General features: G+C 34.9%; 1 protein-coding gene across 1 annotated transcript in view; it reads right to left on the reverse strand.

Annotated features, from left to right (window-relative positions):
• The window catches only part of LOC150097366 (kanadaptin), a 221,472-nt gene that overhangs the window by 119,829 nt on the left and 77,791 nt on the right, over positions 1-23,852 (reverse strand). The window contains exons 5-6 of the mRNA XM_090407155.1: positions 14,055-14,115; positions 11,250-11,392 (exon numbers count right to left, since the gene is read on the reverse strand). Coding sequence (XP_090263281.1) covers positions 11,250-11,392; positions 14,055-14,115 — 204 coding nt within the window. The remainder of the gene's footprint in view (positions 1-11,249; positions 11,393-14,054; positions 14,116-23,852) is intronic.

Genomic DNA, 23,852 nt, shown 5'->3' on the forward strand with positions numbered 1-23,852 from the left:
GACACCTACTCAGTTCTTCCAAGGATCCCCTGCAACACCTAGCCCACCTAGGGGTTTACTAAATACATTGCACATGTAACATACCATACATAGGGGAAACAGGGTGAACCATCCCAATCATGAAGAATGAACACATAAAATACCTCCACTTTGGAAAAACTGGCCTTTCTGACCACACACTCCAAACATACCACAGAATTGATTGGAAAGGTACCAAGTCTCTACATCATCATCATATATATATATATCAAGGATTTAGGCCTAGTATGGCCTGTTCCGGCCTTAGAAGTCATCGTTGAATCGTTTAAGAGGACGTCCTGGTTTTCTTTTTCCTAATGGCTTGTACTTTAAGGCTTGTTTTGGTAATCTTTCTGTTTTCATTCTTTGAACGTGTTCCGTCCATCTATGTTTATATTTTTTAATTTTTTCAATTACTGGTTCTTGGTTTAATTCTTTCATAACATCTTTGTTTCTTTTGCAACCCATCTGCAACCTTCATAGTAACCACAAAGAAAAATCTCAATACAAGAAGACTAGGTGAAGTGTTCCCCCCCCCCCAAACATTCAATAGCAACCTGTACTGTACAAATCCAGAAGATAATCGCAATATAACAATATAAACTGTATAATTCCAGAAGAATCCTAGTATGTGAGGACTTTAGCAGAGTTTATTGGAGTTTTTATTGGTAATTTTTTTTTTTTTTAATCACTAGAGGGTAGACTAAGAAAAACGATTAGTTAACAACATAGATGTAATTTACCTGTATAGAGTACACGTAGCTTGGTTATATCATCAGAAGGATACATGTGTATAAGCATGTATCCTTCTGATGATGACCTCAATACAGGGGTCAAAACGTCAAGTTATTATTTTATCATCAACATCATCATCATAATCAAATTCCTGCCATGTACCCTCAAGGGGTGTACAGGATATGATAGTACTACATGGAAAAAAAAAAAAAAATTACATCATTATTAACTTCTTATCTACAATTTTCCTCCAAATCAGTCTGTTACTTGTCAAGACTCCAACATTATCAGATCTTATATTTCTATTGTCTAAGGCACTTTGTGCCGTATCAATCCACCTATATCTTGGTCTTCCTTTGGGTCGTTTTGCTGCCAACCTGGCAGAGAACACTTGTTTTGCTAATCTTTCCTCACCCATTCTATTTAAGTGACCATACCACCTGAGATTAGCTCTGCTAATGCATTCCTGGATGCTGACAATGTCAAGTTCTTTCCTAATATCCTCATTTTTAATATGATATTGCCATTGATGCCATCTGTTCACACCTATAATCTTTCTCAGGACTCTCATTTCTGCGGTCTCTAGTCTTTGGTCAAGTGTTTTATTTCTGGCCCAGCTCTCAGATCCATAAGTTAAAACTGGTTTGAACACTGTCTTGTATACAGCTAATTTAGTGTTCCGACTAATTTCTCTCTTATTCCATATGAATTTATTCAATTGACTTCCTACCATACCAGCTTTGCTGATTCTGTTGTCTATTTCTATATTTAATTTACCATCTTCAGTAAAAATCGTGCCTAAGTAGCTGAAATGTTTTACTTGTTCTACAGGTTCTCCATTCACAACACAGTTGACATTTTCAATGATTCTGCCTATTTTCATTGTCTTTGTCTATTTATTGCTGATCTTCATACCATATCTATTGCAACAGCTATTCAATTTAGTCAGAGAATCTTGCAGACTTCTAGCGGATTTATTTAGAAGTATAACATCATCCGCATAAAGCAAAGAGCTGACATTAATATCTCCAATTTTGATATCATGTTTAATACCACTTTCCTTCACAATGTGATCCATATAGATAATGAATAACAAACGGGATAATGTACATCCTTGTCTCAGACCAGATTTAACATTAAACCATCTTACTGTACTTCCTTCAATTCTAACTGCTGACTTACACCTCAAATAAAGACTAAGTATTGCTTGATATAATGCCCCATTGACACCATATAACTGCAGTGCATTGAATAGCTTCTCTCTTGGCACCTTGTCATATGCCTTTTCCAAATCGACAAAACTTAAATACAGATCTTTGTTATATTCCCATGCTTTCTCGACTATTTGTCGTAAAGTGAAGATCTGATCCTGACAGCCTCTATTTGGCCTGAATCCAGCTTGTTCTTCACCAAGCTAATCTTTCACAATTCTTCTCAACCGTTTCTCAAGTATACTTGCATACATCTTGCCAGGAACACTCAGTAGGGAAATACCTCTGTAATTCTCACATTCAGTTTTATTTCCCTTTTTATATATGGGTACTATTAGAGCTCTACTCCAATCATCGGGAATTCGTCCCTCTGTCCAGGCTTTCTGAACTATGCAGTGCAGCCACTGTAAGACTTTTATACCACCATACTTCAGCATTTCTGGTTGAATATCATCTACTCCTGCTGCCTTTCCACATTTCAATCCTTTGATGGTTTTTTCTACTTCAAGTATGGATATGAATTTCTGACTGTATGCCTGTTGAGTGTTTTTTTCCACTGTGCTATCACTGCTTGTTTCATTTAGCAGTTTTTCAAAGTAATTACTCCATACTTCAATCATATCTTTTTCTCCCATTTTCATGTCATCTTTATCATCTCTAACTCCTTTTACAGCACTCTTTCCTCCATTCCTAAGCTTCTTCAGCAACCTCCAGAATATTTTGCCACCTTCTTGATATTTATTTTCTATATTCTTGCCAAAGTCATCCATGACTTTTGTTTAGCTAGTTTTACACAGTGTTTAGCATTCTTGCATTTGTCTCTATATTCTCTAAGAGCACAAGCTGACTTATTTGCCAGGAACTTTTGATATGCTTTCTTCTTTTCCTTTACTGCCTCTTTAACTTCCTTTGTCCACCATGGAGTTCTGATTTTTCTATCCTTGCAGACAACCTCACCACATGCCTCTCCGGCAGAATCAATCAATGTTTTCTTCAGAGTTTGCCGCTGAATCTCCAAGGTTTGATTCCTGTTCTCAGACTCTTTCATTTTTTCTTCAATAATCTTTTTGTGTATTTTAGTCTACAGTTCACATCTGAGAGCTGCTCAACTTTTATTCGCTTTAAAACTTTCTTATATGTTATTCTTTTCAATATGAAATTCAATTTTATCCTGCTCAAGACTAAATAGTGATCACTTCCAATTTCAAATCCTCTGTACACTCTGGTGTCCTGCAGCAGGGAGAAAACATCACTATCAACAATAACATAGTCAATGAGACTTTTCTTATTCCTAGCCTCTTCTCTCCATGTGAATTTGTGCACATTTTTATGTTGGAACATGGTGTTAGTAATAACCAGTCCATGTCCTGAGCAGAAATCCAACAGATATTTGCAATTATGATTAGCTTTGCTCTTTTCTCCAAATTTTCCCAAAATATTTTTGTATGTCTCACAATCATTTCCTACTCTGCTATTTAGATCCCCAACAAGGATCAACTTTTCATTTTTCATTGTGTCAGTTGCTTTTTCTAAAGCCTCAAAAAATTTTTCCACTTCTACTTTAGTAGAACCTTCTGTGGGACCATAGGCACAAATAAGTCTCATTGTCCAGTTCCCCATTCTCATATTTGCCCACATTACTCTACTTGAGACTGGCTGCCATTCAAGAAGATTAGCCTCGTATTTTGTGTTGAATACTATGGCTACTCCTTCTTTTCCTTGATTGTCATTGCCTGAATATAACATTTTGTATTTATTGCTCAGAAAGATCTCACCAGTTTAGGTCTTTTTTGTTCCAGTCACCCCTATTATGTCGATCTGGTACTTATCTAATTCCTCAGCTAGCTCCATTTCTTTGCCATTCAGGCTTCTTACGTTGAGAGTACCGAACTTTTACTCTGGTGATGTTGAGTTGGGGTTTGTTTTCAGATTTGTTCCAGTAGCTGACTTTTCGCTGTTCGCCCTGGTTCCCTGGCGAAAACAATGGGGGCCTTGTTTAACCGGGCGACGCCCCAGCCGGCATGAAATTTTGTCATGTTGTACCATCATTTTTTTATTTTGGTTTAACCAATAAGAATACAATTTGGTCGGCTAAATCCCAAATTGCCAGACCATTCTCGTTTGTTCAGTATCCAAGTAGATACCCAACAGGGTGCACCACGAGAAGGTGAGGATTGGACATTAGGTCAGAAGCCCTGGTCAGTTCTCCGCATTCCTTTAAAGGCTATGTGGAGGTCTCCTCTCAGTTATACAGCTTTGACCCTTAAGCACCCCATTCATCATCATCAAATTCCTGCCATATACCCTCAAGGGGTGTACAGGATATGACAGTACTACATGAAAAAATTACATCATTACTAATTTCCTATCTACAATTTTCCTCCAAATCAGTCTGTTACTTGTCAAGACTCCAACATTATCAGATCTTATATTTCTATCGTCTAAGGCACTTTGTACTGTATCAATCCACCTATATCTTGGTCTTCCTCTGGGTCGTTTTCCTGCCAACCTGGCAGAGAACACTTGTTTTGCTAATCTTTCCTCTCCCATGCTGTTTAAGTGACCATACCACCTGAGATTAGCTCTGCTAACGCATTCCTGGATGCTGACAATGTCAAGTTCTTTCCTAATATCCTCATTTTTAATATGATATTGCCATTGATGCCATCTGTTCACACCTATAATCTTTCTCAGGACTCTCATATCTGCGGTCTCAAGTCTTTGGTCAAGTGTTTTACTTCTGACCCAGCTCTCAGATCCATAAGTTAAAACTGGTTTGAACACTGTCTTGTATACGGCTAATTTAGTGTTCCGACTAATTTCTCTCTTATGAATTTATTCAACTGACTTCCCACCATACCAGCTTTGCTGATTCTGTTGTCTATTTCTATATTTAATTTACCATCTTCAGTAAAAATCGTGCCTAAGGAGCTTAAATGTTTTACTTGTTCCACAGGTTCTCCATTCACAACACAGTTGACATTTTCAGTGATTCTGCCTATTTTCATTGTCTTTGTCTTTTTATTGCTGACCTTCATACCATATCTATTACAACAGCAATTGAATTTAGTCAGAGAATCTTGCAGACTTGTAGCGGATTTATTTAGAAGTATAACATCATCCGCATAAAGCAAAGAGCTGACATTAACATCTCCAATTTTGATATCATGTTTAATACCACTTTCGTTCATAATGTGATCCATATAGATAATGAATAACAGAGGGGATAATGTACATCCTTGTCTCATACCATATTTAACATTAAACCATCTTCCTGTACTTCCTTCAATTTTAACTGCCGACTTACAACTCAAATACAGACTAAGTATTGTTTGATATAATGCCCCACTGACACCATATAACCGTAGCGTATTGAATAGCTTCTCTCTTGGCACCTTGTCATATGCCTTTTCCAGATCGACAAAACTTAAATACAGATCTTTGTTATATTCCCATGCTTTCTCGACTATTTGTCATAAAGTGAAGATCTGATCCTGACAGCCTCTATTTGGCCTGAATCCAGCTTGTTCTTCACCAAGCTTTTCTTCCACAATTCTTCTCAACCGTTTCTCAAGTATACTTGCATAGATATTGCCAGGAACACTCAGTAGGGAAATACCTCTGTAATTCTCACATTCAGTTTTATTTCCCTTTTTATACATGGGTACTATGAGAGCTCTATTCCAATCATCGGGAATTCGTCCCTCTGTCCAGGCTTTCTGAACCATGCAGTGCAGCCACTGTAAGACTTTTATACCACCATACTTCAGCATTTCTGGTCGAATATCATCTACTCCTGCTGCCTTTCCACATTTCAAGCCTTTGATGGCTTTTTCTACTTCAAGTATGGATATGTATTCCTGACTGCATGCCTGGTCAATGTTTTTTACCACTGTGCTGTCATCACTGCTTGTTTCATTTAGCAGTTTTTCAAAGTAATTACTCCATACTTCAAGGATATCTTTTTCTCCTGTTTTCATGTCACCTTTATCATCTCTAACTCCTTTTACAGCACTCTTTCCTCCATTCCTAAGCTTCTTCAACAACCTCCAGAATATTTTGCCACCTTCTTGATATTTATTTTCTATATTCTTGCCAAAGTCCTCCCATGACTTTTGTTTAGCTAGTTTTACACACTGTTTAGCTTTCTTACATTTGTCTCTATATTCTGTAAGAGTAAAAGCTGACTTATTTGACAGGAACTTTTGATATGCTTTCTTCTTTTCCTTCACTGCCTCTTTAAATTCCTGTGTCCACCAGGGAGTTCTGAATTTTTTATCCTTGCACACAACCTCACCACATGCCTCTTTGGCAGAATCAATCAATGTTTTCTTTAGAGTTTGCCACTGAATCTCCAAGGCTTGATTCCTGTTCTCAAACTCTTTCATTTTTTCTTCAATAATCTTTGTGTAGTCTACAGTTCACATCTGAGAGCTGCTCAACTTTTATATGCTTTAAAACTTTCTTACATGTTATTCTTTTCAATATGAAATTCAATTTTATCCTGCTCAAGACTAAATAGTGATCACTTCCAATTTCAAATCCTCTGTACACTCTGGTGTCCTGCACCAGGGAGAAAACATCACTATCAACAATAACATAGTCAATGGGACTTTTCTTATTCCTAGCCTCTTCTCTCCATGTGAATTTGTGCACATTTTTATGTTGGAACATGGTGTTAGTAATAACCAGTCCATGTCCTGAGCAGAAATCCAACAGATATTTGCCATTATTATTAGCTTTGCTCTTTTCTCCAAATTTTCCCAATATATTTTTGTATGTCTCACAATCATTTCCTACTCTGCTATTTAGATCCCCAACAAGGACCAGTTTTCCTTTTTCATTGTGTCAGTTGCTTTTCCTAAAGCGTCAAAAAATTCCTCCACTTCTACCTTAGTAGAACCTTCTGTGGGACCATAGGCACAAATAAGTCTCATTGTCCAGTTCCCCATTCTGATATTTGCCCACATCACTCTACTTGAGACTGACTGCCATTCAAGAAGATTAGCCTCATATTTTGTGTTGAATACTATGGCTACTCCTTCTTTTCCGTGACTGTCAGTGCCTGAATATAACATTTTGTATTTATTGCTCAGAAAGATCTCACCAGTTTTGGTCTTTTTTGTTTCAGTCACCCCTATTATGTCGATCTGGTACTTATCTAATTCTTCAGCTAGCTCCATTTCTTTGCCATTCAGGCTTCTTATGTTGATAGTACCGATCTTTAACTCTGGTGATGTTGAGTTGGGGTTTGTTTTCAGATTTGTTCCAGTAGCTGACTTTTCGCTGTTCGCCCTGGTTCCCTGGCGAAAACAAAGGGGGCCTTGTTTAACCGGGCGACGCTCCAGCCGGCATGAAATTTTGTCATGTTGTACCATCATTTTTTATTTTGGTTTAACCAATAAGAATACAATTTGGTCGGCTAAATCCCAAATTGCCAGCCCATCCTCGTTCGTTCAGTATCAAAGTAGATACCCAACAGGGTGCACCACGAGAAGGTGAGGATTGGACATTAGGTCAGAGCCCTGGTCGGTTCTCTGCATTCCTTGAAAGGCTATGTGAGGACTCCTCTCAGTTATACAGCTTTGACCCTTAAGCACCCCATTTTTTATTATTATTCAGTAAAATAATTTTTTCAACACGTCGTGTGTTTTGTGTCCCTAAATTCATAAATATGAATGCTGATCATCGTGTAACCTTAAAGAAAGAGAATTTTCCTCTTTTTTTTGGTAAAATTCATAACTAGATTTTTTTTTTTAAAAAAAAAAAGGAATTTAGAGTGGAATATCATTTCCCACATTTCAAAGAATCAGAAAAATGCAATGTAAATATGATGTGGCATAGAGAGCCTAAAAGTCTTCTATCTGGATTATTTAAGATATAAATAGAGGATATAAATACATCCATATTTTTTAGCCAAAGGCAAGTGTAAGTTTAAAATTTTCAAAATTTGCCAGACAGCTTATGAGAATATAACCTTCAGCATTGGGTATGCACTATTTAAAAGACACAGACTCTTCCAAGGAATCATTTATGATGAATTTATAGTTATCACAAGTTAATATAAGCCACATTCATTTGTGATAAACTTAACTTTCTGACATGGACTGCTATGGTAATGAACTGAGGATCTTTGCCCTCTTCCTGCATAGCTTCTCATGAGAGACAACAGTTTAAACTAGCTGTCAGGTCAGGCCAATGAATTCTAATCTAAGCACTAAAACCTTCTGAGCAGAGTCAAGCAATGACAACAAATGCAACTTCAATGCTGAAAACTAGATTCTTATAAGCTCTCTGGTAAATTTTGAAACTTTCCAAGTTTCAAAACATTTGCATTTGGATATAAAATATGGATGCATTTATAATATCCATTATATTAATGCCATGGAAAAAAGTTTTGAATTAAAAAAATAATAAAATATTAATTAGAAAAATCCTGCAAAATGATATCCTTCATATTTAGTTAAAACTGTTGTACATAATCACGAAGAATTACCATAATGTTATATAATAAAAAGGTGCATAATGCATACAAACTATCTTCTTATATATTAAAATGCACCAAATTAAATTTAAATAATCAAATTGTGAAGTTGAATACTCAGTGCTGTGCTTCAAAGCTCAAGTATTTATAAACCTAGCTATTTAATTAAATTTAAAACATTATGAAACAACTTAAATAGCCACATTTAATTTTAAAGATTATTTATTACACGTTAATTTATAATTTTTATTTTATCAATTTTATTTATAACCAGTTTCCTACTTCTTTTTTTACTTCTAGCTCATGCATGGAATGTATGTTTTGCAGTTTCACGTATTGGACTGACATTTAAAAATAAACAGTAATAAAAACAAAATAAGTATTCATTTTATCCATTAGAAAGATTGAAAGACATTCAAAATTTATCAGAAAGCAACTGACATAAAGTTCTTCTGGAGTACCAAAACAAGAAAACAGGAAATTAATCTCGACCTGCATAAATATTTTAGGAAAATTTGTAGATGAAGAGTTAATCACAGGCAGAGTTAATCACAAATGTAGAATACCTGCTGCATTTCTGAACAAGCCACAGACTAGTCATCATAGACATTATTTTGTAATATAAAAATGTGTACAAGTTCATGCGATGGTAATTACAAAAAAAAAAAAAAAAAATGCAAATAAATCTGCTTACACCTTCTTAATCTCCAAAGGGACTGCTCTTTCATCTGTAACTTTTAGATCAGTAGGCAGCTAGTTACTGTTCCTATTTGTCACTAATAGTCAAGGTAATGGTTACCAACGATTTTGCAGACTCTGATGAGAGTGAATACTACCATTCATGGATTTTTACCTTAACTAGTATTACTGTCTGAAATAGTGCTCAATCTGAGTTGTGAGGTTAAAATCCCAAGTTTTCAGGAGAGATACCCTAATTGCCTGACACCAAAGCACCAGTTAACACCTGATAACTGGCTAAAAAAAAGGGGGAGGGCAGAAAAAGTTCCTTCTCTAATCTATAATTTGAGTTGAAATAAATGTACTATAAATGTACCTATAATAAGCTTTTTTTTTCAGACAGTCTAGCATTATGAAACAGGAAAAAATGTCACAAGGTACCTCTTACCAGATTACATTATTGTTGATATCTTCAGATTGATCCAGAACACAATGTGTACAAAGGGTTTGAAACAGAACAAAACATGATAATATAGTATTCAGCAGGATAAAAATATCTGACTGAAATAAAAATGTATATTAGAGCCATAAAAGTAAACAAAATTTCAATATAAACTTTTCAGATCAAATACACATATCTGAGTATGCAGTAAAAAAAATAAATAAATAAATAACCTTTAGAAAATCAGCCAAATGAAAAACATGATGATTTCATTAAAATCAAGATTTTAAAGAAGCAGTTAATAAATAATAAACCACGCAGAAAATTCCTGTAAAATAAATCAGCCCTCAAAGAATAGAGAAAAATAGAAGAGCTAATTTCTTCTATAGTAGAATCACGTTAATTGTGTAGAAAGTTCTAACATATTCTGCAAATGTTACCGTTGTTCCTAATGGAAATTAAGAAACTAAGTCCATATACTTTAAAACTTCCTAAAAAACATGTTTAATTCTGGTAAATGACACTGATATTTCCCAAATATATATTTTATTTGTTAATTTTACATAAGTAACCTCAAAGTTGAAACAATCTCCTAAGACTATCATCTTCATTCAAGCAGAATCTGCATTTCACTGCAAAGGTGGTGCTCTTATTGCAGTCTGAAAAAAATTGTAATAATTAAATTCTGTATGACATATCATTCAGCTATTTTTACAGAGCTTCTAGAAATACCAAGTTCAAAGCTGGCTAAGTGGACTGACTTTTAAGGTGTTTATGTGTGCCAAGGGTTATAAGGCTTCTAATGACGACACTGTTGTGCCATTACAAGCCTTATGACCTTTTCATTTGTGGGATCATTAAAAAAAAAAAACATGCTCCTCTAATCAGAGGATTCTTCTGAGCAAGTCAACAGCAATAAAAACTAGCCTCAGCAATCCTGCAACAACTAGCACATAATTAGTGGACTAGAGTTGGACTTGTTTATTGAACACATGAAGATAAGAATCTAATAGATAAGTGGGGGTGTTGGATTATTCATGAACTTATTTTAATGGTATTACAACACTAAACAAACTAGATTATAAAAAGATGTTTATTAACTGGCTTATTTGGTTTATTATGTCAAGTCTGGACTGGCAGACCATGCCTTGGACCCCCCCCCCCCACACACACAGGATTAGATGGAAGAAAACCAATGTGTTATATAGAAGTCATTACAGATCAGAAAAATTAGTTTTAAAATCAGCAATGGCTATGAAGCATCCTCCTTACTTTAACAAGTATGGCTGCATTAATTAGCCAAAAATTTGGAGATTAAGATCAATTCCTACACAGTTGTAATACTTCTTTTTTTACAACATCTGAGGGCATCAAATTAGAACTTTAAATAATTCAATAATTTGAATTGTTTCACTTACTCATTGTCATATGTACACTGTAACACATTTTGCTCTGATGATGGTACTGATTTGAAATCCAGTAAAATATAAGCCATTTAATAAACATCTTTAATAAATATAATAAATCTAGTTTGTTTGGTGTTGTAATACCATTAAAATAAGTTATGAACATGAAGATATGACCATGTAGTAATATCATTTGTTTTAAAAAATTTGGCTCATGATTTATCAGCAAATAAAATCACTGGCTATTTTACAGATATTGTATAACTACAACTTACCATGCTGTGATTGACGAAAAACTCCATGGCGATCTAATATACGGCATGCTTCCAAAGCACAAGCAACAACAGCTTCTTTCTTTTTTCCCTTAACCGAAGTCTCAGCATAAATTGATTCCCCATCAGCATTTTCAATTGGAAGTCAAAAACAAAATTGCAACGGAATATTACATTTATGGTATAACTTATAGTTTTTCTAACTTTCATTAGCAACATAATAAACTGCACAAATTTAAAACTGCATTAAATTGAACTTATAACTCAGAATTTTAAATACATTTAGATGGTGTTGATGTAGATGATTGGTAGTAGAGGTTTGGTGGAGTGGTGAAGATGGAGAGTTGTACAGTGGGTGTTCCCTGCAATGAGTCTACAGACTCCTTGGAGGTGTCACGAATAATAATGATAGAATAATAGAATTTAATCTGAGATGGAAAGAGTCTTCTTGTAGCTCGGTCAGCTTTAATGAGCCTTCTAATTGTAAAGACCATATTCAATTTTCTTGTAGGACATGCAGTGTAGTCATGGTAAAATGCTTATACCTCCATATTTTAGCGTTTCTAGTTGAATATCACCTAACCCAGCTGCCTTTCCACATTTCAGGTTTGTGATAGCTTTTTCTACTTCAAATACAGATATATATTCCAGATGACATTCCACCATACTGTCACTGCTTGTTTCATTTAGGAATCTTTCAAAGTAATTAATCATTCATCAAGATATTCTTTATCCTCAGTTTTTCATGTCTCCTTTATCATCTTTAATTCCTTTTACAGTACTCTTTCCTCCATTTCTGAGCTTTTTTTTTTTTCAATAGCCTCCAGACTATTTTATCACCTTGCTGATATTTATTTTCTATGCTCTTACCAAAGTCTTTCCATGACTTTTGTTTAGCTAGTTTTACACAGTGTTTAGCTTTCTTACATTTGTCTCTGTATTCTCTAAGAGCACTAGCTGACTTATTTGCCAGGAACTTTTGATATGCTTTCTTCTTTTCCTTCACTGCCTCTTTAACTTCCTTTGTCCACCATGGAGTTCTGATTTTTCTATCCTTGCAGACAACCTCACCACATGCCTCTCTGGCTGACTCAATCAGGGTTTTCTTCAAGGCTTGCCACTGAATCTCCAAGGTTCGGTTCCTGTTCTCAAACTCTTTCATTTTTTCTTGAATAATGTTTGTGTATTTTAGTCTACAGTTCACATCTGAGAGCTGTTCAACTTTTATTTGCTTTAAAACTTTCTTACATGTTCTGCTTTACAATATGAAATTCAATTTTATCCTGCTCAAGACTAATGTGTAAATGGTGTAAATGATGTATACTCTATTGTCCTGCACCAATGAGAAAACTTCACTATAAACAATAACATGGTCAATAAGACTTTTCTTATTCCTTTCCTCTTCTCCCCGTGTGAATTTGTACACATTTTTATGTTGAAACATAGTGTTCCAACAAAAAATCTAGCAGATACTTACCATTAGTATTAGCTTTTCTCTTTTCTCCAAATTTTCCCAAAATATTCCTATATGTCTGGTAATCATTTGCTACTCTGCTGTTTAGATCTGCAACAAAGACCAACTTTTCCTTTTTCATTGTGTCAGCTGCCTTCTCTAATGCTTCGAAAAATTCCCCTACTTCTACCTTCTACGGGACCATAAGCACAAATAAGTCTCATTGTCCAGTTTCCCATTCTGATATTAGCTGACATCACAACTTGATATTAGCTGCCATTCAAGTACCCACATATTTAGTGTTTAATATTATAGCTACTCCTTCTTTTCCCCTGATTGTTTCCTGAACATAACATCTTGTATTTGTTGCTTGGAAAAAATCTCACCTGTTTTTTGTCTTCTTTGTTTCAGTAACACCTATTATGTCTATCTGGTACTTATTCAATTCTTCTGCTAGTTCCATTTCTTTTTCATTGATGCTTCTTATGCTGATGGGGTCAATCTTGATCTCTGTTGATGTTGAGTTGGAGTTTGTTCCAATAGCTGACTTGTCAGTGTGCGTGCTGGTTCCCTGACAAAAACAACAGGGGTCTTGTTTAACCAGGTGACACCCCAGCCAGCATGAAATACCATTATGTTGCAACATCATTTTGAGTTATGGTTTAAGCCAATAAGAATGCAATTTGCTTGGGTAAATCTCAAATTGCCAGCCATCCTCGATTTCAGTATCCAGGTAGCTAACCAACAAGGTGCACCACAAGAAGGCAAGGATTGGACATCAGGTCAGAAGCCCTGATCAGTTCTCTGCATTTCCCAAAAGGCCTTGTGGAGGTCTCTTCACAGTTATCCTGCTTTGATCCCTGTTTGTAGAGCAATTACTGTTATTTTACTTTATACTTTTGTGTTTATAATAAAAGCCAAATCTATTCAGAGAAGTCCATATGTTCTCAAATGAAATATATTATGCTTATTTATTTTAGCATGAGGCTTTAGTCATAAATGCATTATATCCATTTATAACTTGACATGGAGTACTCTCCAGTATCACAAGTTCATGTCTATCTCTGAAGAAAATCAATGAGCTAGAAAGTGCTTTCAAGCCAAGTAGCAGGACCTTCAAACTGAATTAATAAAAGGAAAAGATACAACCTTTTCAGAAACCAAGCCCTTAAGTTATGTAATACAGAAGAAATGTATGGTGAAAGTAATAAAACTAGGGCAACCGCTGTTATTTGACTATACTTTTGCATTTAAAGTAAAAGTGGATATATTCAGAGAAGATCACAGAATCTCTGATGAAATTCATCAGAGATACTTTTTTTAATACTTCAAAACAGGATAAGCTTAATACTTACTGCACTTTGCACAAAAAATGACCAAAACCTTTTTCTTCAACTTCATACTCTAATTCATATCCTGCAAATTTAATAAAAAAAAAATTACAACTAACACTAAAATAGATACTAATAATTAAATGACTTACATGGACTATTTTTTTTTAATGTAGTTCCCATCCATGAAAAGTTATTTGTAAACTTGGAGTAGATATGCACAATGGGTTAAAGATTTTTTATCAATTTATATATATATATATATATATATATATTTTTTTTTTTTAATTTTAAATATATAAATAAATTTTAAAAATAAAAGAAAATATTATATATATATATAATATTTTCTTTTATTTTTAAATTTTATTTTTACATAATCCAAAAACCCTGCTGTAGAGACCAAACATGGAAGTTTTTCAAGCCACTTCAGGCCTCCAATAAGCAAAGCAGTGGTCTCACACTAGGTGATGAAATTCATCTCTCTTAGCTAAAGACAATCACAAATATCCATGCTTGCAGTGGGATTTGAACCCATGACCTGTTGGCTGGAGAGTGGATACACTAATCATTAGGCCAACCAGGCCAGTGCAAGAACTACTCAAAATGTATATATTCTGTTAGCTTCTCTGTGAAGACAAAATGCTTTAATGATACAGAAAAAAAGTTTATCTTATTTCTTATCGAAATATGATATATAAAAGTCAACGCTTCCTGTTATACAAATTTGTTTCATCCACAACAAAATTTTGCATGGTCTCATTTGACTAGGGAACAGGACTAACTGTAGAAAGTAGGAAATGACCACAGACAATGATGTTTGGATGTGACATTGCTGTCCCTTGTATGGACACTTGGTAAATTATGTCCCCTGTATCTTTATCACTTGGTAAATTATGTAAAATGCATAGTAACGTAAGCATTAGTCTTCTGACACATATGCAAGTATGAATGAAAGTAGAAACTAGCAGAATGGGGTGAATAATCAGTTGGTAGTTTGGTTACAAGGACAGCTGACTGATAAGAGCTAGAAAATTGAGTATGGGGATGCAGTATCCTGAAAAAGGAAGGTGACAAATGAGGTTCTACAGGATTCTGCTGTAGGACCACTGTTATTTAATTTCTATAGCAATAATATAATCTAGGGTGTGAGAGGAGATATTCAGATGCTTGCTGATAATGCTAAATTAGGAAGAGCAATGTCAGGAACTTCTGACATGATGTTGCTGTTACAAGAGGATCTGAATAGGTTGATGCTTTGGACTGAATAATGGGGGATGATACTGCAATGTTGCTAGGTATAAAGTTATGCTTTTTTGGCCAGAGAATGAGGTTTATCACATTGGAGGAACTTTGCTTCAGGAAGTGAAGGAGGCAAGGTATCTTTGAGGATTTTGGTGGATGGGGGAAACTGAACTTCAGGGAACAGATTACAAAAGTTGTAAGGGCTACCCAGAAAATTGCTACTATAACGTGAAGAACCCTCACAAGTATGGATAATGAGGTGATAATTTCACTGTATAAGGCCTTATTTGGATTTCTGTGTAGAGATCTGGTCACCTTACTATATTGGTGATAGGGAAACACTGAAGAGAGTGTAGACGTGAATAACTAAGACTGTCTCAGAATTTTGGAATATCAAGTATGAGGATAAATTAAGGGAATGTGGTCTGCAGAGCTTGGTAGAGAAGAGGAGAGGAGAGGTGTATGATTGAGATGTATAAGTTCGTGAGAGGAGCTTATCAGATAGATATAAGGGATTTATTGCACATGAATGCAATGATGAAGCAGGTAGTGAGTACTTCAACACTGAATGTCTTCAAGGCAAGGTATGATATGTATTGTGGTATGTAACTGTTCAATCTTCCCACAATGAGTCTTCAAACTTCATGGAGGCATGAAAGTAATATTATTGTGTCCATATTAAATATACACTTTTTTAATATCAATCCTACACACAAACTGCCGGTAACCTAGAAAACATTTATATATTAGAATAATACATAATTTCATCATCTTTCTCATTAATCTGATAATCAGCTGAGTTTTCTTTGAACAAATACCATCTCTTGGACTAGCCCAGTCATTCATCTGTAAACTGGAAATTCAGTTCTTTCCTTCAGAGACTGCAGTTGACTCCTTGGGTTTCCTCTTGCTCCGTTTTTCTTGGAATTTCCATTAAAAACAGTTTTAAATGGAAGTTTACTAATTAAAAATGTGTTTACTGCAGACAATTCCTTTTGAATACTTCAATTATTGTTACTTTATTTTTTTTGTTTGTTTGTTACATTTCCATATTTGTCAATATATAATGTAGTCAGAATAATGACTATTTTTGCAATTTTAAGATTTGTATGCTATTTTACCTTATGTGATGATCCACTTTCTTTATGTTTATCCAAACTACATATTGTCTGTGTTTGATTGTATCTCTGTTTTCAAGATTTTGCATGACAATATTTCCAAAGCATACATATTTCTCTACTTGTTCTAGCAGGTTGTCAGGAGTTATTCAAAATTTTTCTGCTTTTGTACCTATTTTCATTACTTTAATCCTCATTACTATTAATTTTTATTCCAAAGTTTTTAAATGTTTCATTTAATAAGAATACTGTATTTTCCAATTGTGATTTCATTTCAGCAAAGACTGTGATATCATCTGTATGATTAATAATATCAAAGTTTCTATCTAATATTATTATTCCTGATTCGTCTGTTATAAATTTAGTTAGTCAATTTTATAAGAGAATATACAATGTAAATTGGGTGCTCTTGTCAGTGAGATGTATTTTCAAGTTGCTGTTACAATTTATTTATTTATATTTTAAATTAACCATTAAGGGCTCAGCTTAAAGAATATTCAGGGTTTCAATTTAAAGAAACCTGTCATGGTACAAGTACCATGAGAGGTTTTAAATAGCAAAAATATCACTAGTCAGGTGTCGGCCTAGAATAAACATCAGAGTCATCTAATATATCCTAGTTGTGTTATATTATGGACCTGGTAAATTTATAATTTGCTAATGCAATGGCTAATTTTTACCCTGTGTAACTAAAGTATTGAAATGATATGTTTATATATTCCAGTATTTATCTGACTGTGAGAACAAAGAAAACAACTCATACATTAGTGATATATGTCCCTTTTATTAATGATATATATCATAGGTAGCCAACAGCAGGCCTGCGGGCTGCATGCGGCCCGAATGTGATTTTGTGCAGCCCGCTGCAGGATAAAAACTACATTAATGTATTGTCTATTTAGCTACTGCAGATTTTCTGATATACTAGTTATATTCATTATTTCTGATGACGGAAACAATTTATTCTCAACACGGAATCAAAATTGCTTTAAAAAGATTACTCAATTTATAAAATCTACTGCTTCTCTGTGCGAGTGGTAGTAGTGGGAGTGGTAGATTTCTATGCGCTCCAGAGTAACGCATCATTGAAAGTCATTTGCTCTGCTCTGATAAATTGATCAGTTTCAAGTATTTTATATTGTTCTCCCAGTAGTAAAATGATTTAACAAATATAGTTATTTAATACATATAACTATTGCCTTGAAAAAATGCACAGTTTATTTTTATTTTAGTTCTGTCTAAAAGTGTGCAGCCCGTGACGCTACCACTCATCATATACTGGCACTCGTATAGAATGAAGTTGGCCACGCCTGATATATATGATCATTTTCACCACATTTTCAGCTCTAATCTAACACTCATGTTTTAACCCAATTTTATGAAAAAAAAAAAGTTGAAACAAATTCTGTTTATAAACTCTCAATAAAATAAAGCATTTATGCCTGCATGTATGCATGCACACTGGCAGATGCATAAGGCCATGATGTTATATGATGCAGTGGTAACTGAGAAAAGAATCAAAGAGCATTTAGGTTACATTTTTAGAATCTATATAAAGAAATTTATATGTGGGGAAAATGTCATATCCCCACATGCATTCGAAGGTACAGAGCTCTGACATATGTCAGTTTACAGGACGAAGTTAACCCTGTGAGAATGGCCAGTCCTCAGCAGAGCGCCAACAGCATCAAACGATTGAATCCCTTCCAACTACTAACTGCGCTCAGACTTGCTTAACTTTTTGTGGGAGCCATTAGTAGCAGAGACTCTACAAATTGACCAACCTTGGCTGGCTATGTGGAGAAAATAAATAAATAAATAAAAATCTGTTAATACTGCCTCCTCAATTTTCCAAGTTTTAATATCTGCTGTTAATGGTTCAAATTCTGCATATTTCATCAGGAAGTATGAAATAAGTTAATTATATAAATTAAAGATACCAAGAAATTACATCTTGGTTTAATCCTTTATCCAAGTGTAAGCAAACAAAGCTTGCGCCTTAAGTATTTTGATGACTGAGGCAACTCGTGGTAAAGGTGGTATGACTTCACATCACTTGCCTTAGTATCCCATAATGCAAAGCATATCTCCTTGCAGACATGTATAATGCTATGCATTAAGGGAAGGGTCACTACCCAGACCAGTTTTGACCTTTATTGAGGTCTCTTCAGTGGAAGCCAGACCCAGAGGTGATACTAAGGCTGAAGTAATGCAGAAGTCATATTTTCATATATGAGTCACCAAAAGGTGTCACTCATTATTAAATTAATCTGGATTAGAGAAAAGTTGTTGGAAGTTTTTTTCACTTGGTTATGCTATAAATTAAAGATACCAAGAAATTATATCTTGGTTTAATCCTTTATCCAAGTGTAAGCAAACAAAGTATTTGCACTTGAAGTATTTTCAGGACTGAGGAAACTCATGGTAATTTAATGGTTACACCAGATTGTGTGTGTGTGTGTGTGTGTGTGTGTGTGTGTGTGTGTGTGTGTGTGTGTGTGTGTTAGAGAGAAAAGGTCGAAACTGGTTGGGGTAGTGACCCTTCCCATAATGCAGAGCATTATACATGCCTGCAAGGAGATGTGCTTTGCATTATGAGATGCTAAGGCAAGTGAAGTCATACCACCTTTACCACAAGTTGCCTGAGTCCTGAAAATACTTCAGGTGCAAACTTTGTTTGCTTACACTTGGATAAAGGATTAAACCAAGATATAATTGCTTGGTATCTTTAATTTATAGCATAACCAAGTGAAAAAACTTCCAAGAGTTAATTATACTACTATCCACTGTGCACCTAATGGTAACATAACCTGTGTTGCCATTAGCTGGTCACTTCGCAGTACATCTGAGCACTCTCAGAAGATAAAACGATGCATATTCTATTCTCCTATTGATCACATTCCATTATGACAAAATCAACGATAATTCACAAAATAGCATTTAATGACTGACTGATGTTTCCCAACAAACAAACAAACTAAATAAGGTGAAAATACAAAAAACTATTTATGACATAAAACATGTTATAGAATTGGCATTATAAAAGAAACTGATAATAAAATCAAAACCGCTCCTCTGAATTTTTGTAACAAAAAATATTTACAGTAGATAAGCAGTTCATTTCTTCAAAACCTTATATAGCTAGCTGGTACGTTGGTTGATTTTGCTTTAAGTATATTTTAAGGAAATGGATAGTTAGGAGTGTTTTTTAACTCTATTTACATTTAATGGTTAAACCAGATTGTTTGTTTGTGTGTGTGTGTGTGTGTCAGAGAGAGAAGTATTCATTAGTGAATATGTAGTCTGTGAGTAAAAGGAAATAAGATCAAACAGAAAAAAGGAATAGGAGTCATTTAATGCCAGCAACATTTCAAGTGAAGGAACAAATGCACATAAACTGTTATACATGCAAGAAAATTAACTATGTTATGGTGCATGACAGAACGTGTGTGTATGTGTGAAATATAAGGAAAAAAAAAGATACTGTACAGTGATTCCATGATTAAGGATGTGCCAGATGGTTAAACAACAAAAGCATGCTTTCTGAGCAGGAAGATCTATGACATGATTGAGGCCATATGTAAGCAGTAGAGCAAGTGGAGAATGTGATTTTATTGGTTATAATAAATAAATGACTTAAAAGGAGACAAACAAAAGGCAACATTCATGAGAGAAGTTATCAAAGAGTTGTTAAAAGAAGCAAAAAGAGTCAATATTTTGAGTCTGTTGCCAAGTTACATTAAGAGTAAAATTAAAAAAGAGCTGTGACTGTGAATAAACTGGGTTATAAGGGTTTGCCAGAATATCCATTGGCTTGATGGATGATTATCATGCATGTTCACAAATGGCAGAAGCAATAGGAATAAAGATGAGGAATTCTTAACATAGTTAAATAGATCAAAAATTATTGGCATTAATCAGATCTGTTGAGAGAAGAACATATCCTTTGTAGGAACAGAAGATACAATATACCCATTGCATTCTTCTGTTTTTATAAAAGGTTATCCTCTTCCCTCAAGAGATCTCACTAATGTCAACTATTTTTGATCCATTTATTCAGAGAAGACAGGATTAACTGAATTGCATACACATATTATATTTATAGATACAAGAAGGACTGCCATTATGAGTGACTGCAAATGTGGGGGTTACAGAGTATAGGAAGGAGAAAGCATGCAAGATAATGTAAAGAGAGTTTACAGAAACTGCAGAAAGATACTATTCTTAAGCACCAAGTGATGGAAGCAAGTAATATGGAAATTTGTTTAAAAAGGGATAGTATATGTGAAATTATACAGCAGATGACTTCCCATGAAGTCATCTGCTGTATAATTTATTCAATATGAATAAGATTGTATAATTTATACAATCTTATTCATATATGTCACACTGAAATACTAATTCATTAATAATATTAACTAACAGTGTATTTTGTACTAAATATGAGACATTTTCTTTGGATTTTATTGGACCATGATTCTTTATAAATATATGTATATAAATGTATATAGACGTTTATATACATATATTTATAAAGAATCATGGTCCAATAAAATCCAAAGAAAATGTCTCATATTTAGTATAAAAAAAGGACCAAATATTAAAATTAAAAAGTGTATTTTGTTTTACACTGATGATGTTCTGTGCAAGTTGAAGAACAATAATAGAAATCTCATTTTCAATGCTGTGTTAGGCTAACTACCTGTCATGGCCAGTAACTTGGCTTCTTAGAAATCTGAGTTCTTATAATAATCCTATCTGCATTGTTTGCTATGTCTGTAAATTACATGTCTTTTCTGGCTAGTTTGCCTGTTTTGTGGAAAGAAAAACCTAATTCCCAGGAGAGAAAAACCATGCCAAATCTTTATAAGACTGGCTAACACACCTTCACTTGAAAAGTCCTGATAAAGGTTCTTCACATACCAATTGAAATTTGAACCCACATCTTTCAACCATTGAGAATCATCAATGTTAGTCGAACACTATTCCTATCCACAGCAATGCGAGTACATCATTTATGTAGAAGATAAAGAAGTAGGTGACAGAACAGAGCCCTGAGACACTCCTGCATTAGAAAGCCATTCACTATGACAGACTGTGAATGACCAGAGAGAAAGCTGGCTACTTAATTACAGAGGAAAATTTACTGAGCAGGCCTTGATAACATGATAAAAAAGTCTGGAAATATAAGATCTACAGCATGTTTCTCCAAACCCTCCCAATACACAGGTAGATGATGTATAAGAGGTCAGCTATGGATCTCGGTTTGCAAAACTCGTACTAGTAGTTGGCCATTGATGACTTTCTCTATTATTCTGGAGAGGAATGAGATAATGCAATCAATCAGCTGTTTGACAGCAGACTTTTATCTCCCTTTTTTTGGAATAAGTTAGATATATAAGAATAAGTTTGACAGGATACCACATGGAATTCTAATCAGTAAATTGCAGCATATGGGAATGGACATAGGGTTGGTGAGATGGATAGGAGGGTGGTTGACGGAGAGATATCAGAGAGTGGTTTACTCAGGAGTAGAGTCCACTAGACGGCCTGTGACTAGTGGTGTACCACAAGGATCTGTTCTTGGACCACTGCTGTTTAATTTGTTCATAAATGATATAGGAAAGGATCTGAGAGGAACAGTTCATTTGTTTGCGGATGATGCGAAGTTGGGTAGGGCAATAGTGAATGCAGATGACGTCAAAATTTTGCAGGATGATTTGGATAGATTGGAGGTCTGGGCTAGGGAGAATGGATGTCAATTTAATGTGGCAAAATGTAAGGTTATGCATTTTGGGGTGAAAAGATGGGAGGCAGTTTACTGCATTGGTGGAACCGTGCTCCAGGAAATTGATGAGGCACGAGATTTAGGAGTGTTGGTGGATAAGGAATTGAAATTTAGGGGACACATTGCAAAAGTGGGCAAATCAGCTCATCAAATCACTTGGTTGCTGAAGAATACGTTGACAAGCAGAGACAAGCAGGTTATTGTTCCTCTGTATCGAGCCTTGATAAGACCTCATCTCGACTACTGTGCTCAGATTTGGTCACCTAGGTTTCTTCTTGATGGGGAGGAGGTGGAGAGGATCCAGAGGCGAGTGACCAAGATGATAGCAGGTCTGTGGAATGAACCGTATGAGAACAGGTTGAGGATTTGTGGGTTGCAAAAATTGGTTGATAGGCGGAGGAGGGGAGATATGATTGAGACATTCAAATTACTGAAGGGTTTCTATAAAATTAATTCAGAAGATATTTTTGAGAACAGGGCTGGTTGTGGGAGGACTAGGGGACATCCATGGAAACTGGGCAAAAGTGTGGTTAGTAAAGGTGTTAGAGCTGGGTTCTTTACTTTTAGAGTAGTGAATGAGTGGAATGCGCTCCCTGAGTCTGTGGTGGATGCTGTGACAGTGAATGAGTTTAAGGCGAGGTATGATAGATACTGTATGAATGTCGAATAGTTGTGATGAAAATGATTTGGGGCCTCCCTCGATGAGTCTAATGACTCCCTGGAGTTGCCCGTAATAATAATAATAATAATAATAATAATAATAATAATATGCTTGCATTCATGCACTAGGATAAGTATCAGCTGATAACATAAGATTGTAGAGATTGACAGGTATTAGCTTGGGAACACAACATTTGAGTACAATTGGAGAGATGCCATTGGGACCAGTGCATTCTCAGAGTTAGAAGAATAAATTCGGAGAGTTAAATGATGAACAAAACTTTAAAGCAAGAACTGCATAAAAAGAAAATATAACAGAACCAATATTATGAGAAATGTGATGATCAGGCTCAAGAGTAGCATAAAGAACAAGTAAGTGGCTTGGTTGGTTAATGTATCTGCTATCTAACCAACAGGCTGTGGGTTCAAATCCCACTATGAGTATGGATATTTGCAAATGTCTTTAGGTGAGAGGTGAATTCCAACATCCAGCAAGAGGCTATCATAGCCCACTTGTTGGAAGCCAGCATTGGCTTGAAAAAGTTCCATATTTGGTATCTAGAGCAGGGTATCTGGGTTATGCAAAAAAAAATTAAAAAAAAAAAAAATAACAAAATAAAAATTTCAGCCTATCCACAGTACAAAAGAACTATAGATTATAAAAACCTTTCATGGGTAGAAGCAATATCAAAGAAAAAAAAAGTCAAGACAATGACAGCCATGGTGAGAAAGATAAAATCAAATAATGAAGAGAAGGCAGTGAAAAAGTCAAAAGAAATCTACATTTTCGTTAGCTTGTTTTGAGTTATAAAGTAATGACTTTAAGGTATACATTTCAGACAGATCACTGGTTCTTTGGATGCCAAGGTGGAACTAGATCACTAGAGAGATGGAAGAGATAGTGGTATTCAATATATTGCAAGAGCTTGATGCAATCAAAGCAGGGGGATGGATGGGATATCAGCACAGTAGCTAAAGGAATGTGCAAGAGAATTAAAATGTCCAAAACCT

Source organism: Typopeltis vanoorti, chromosome 17 (genome assembly GCF_054136105.1).
Source record: "Typopeltis vanoorti isolate ZY-2024b chromosome 17, IOZ_Tvanoo_1.0, whole genome shotgun sequence".
NCBI classification, from domain to species: domain Eukaryota; kingdom Metazoa; phylum Arthropoda; class Arachnida; order Uropygi; family Thelyphonidae; genus Typopeltis; species Typopeltis vanoorti.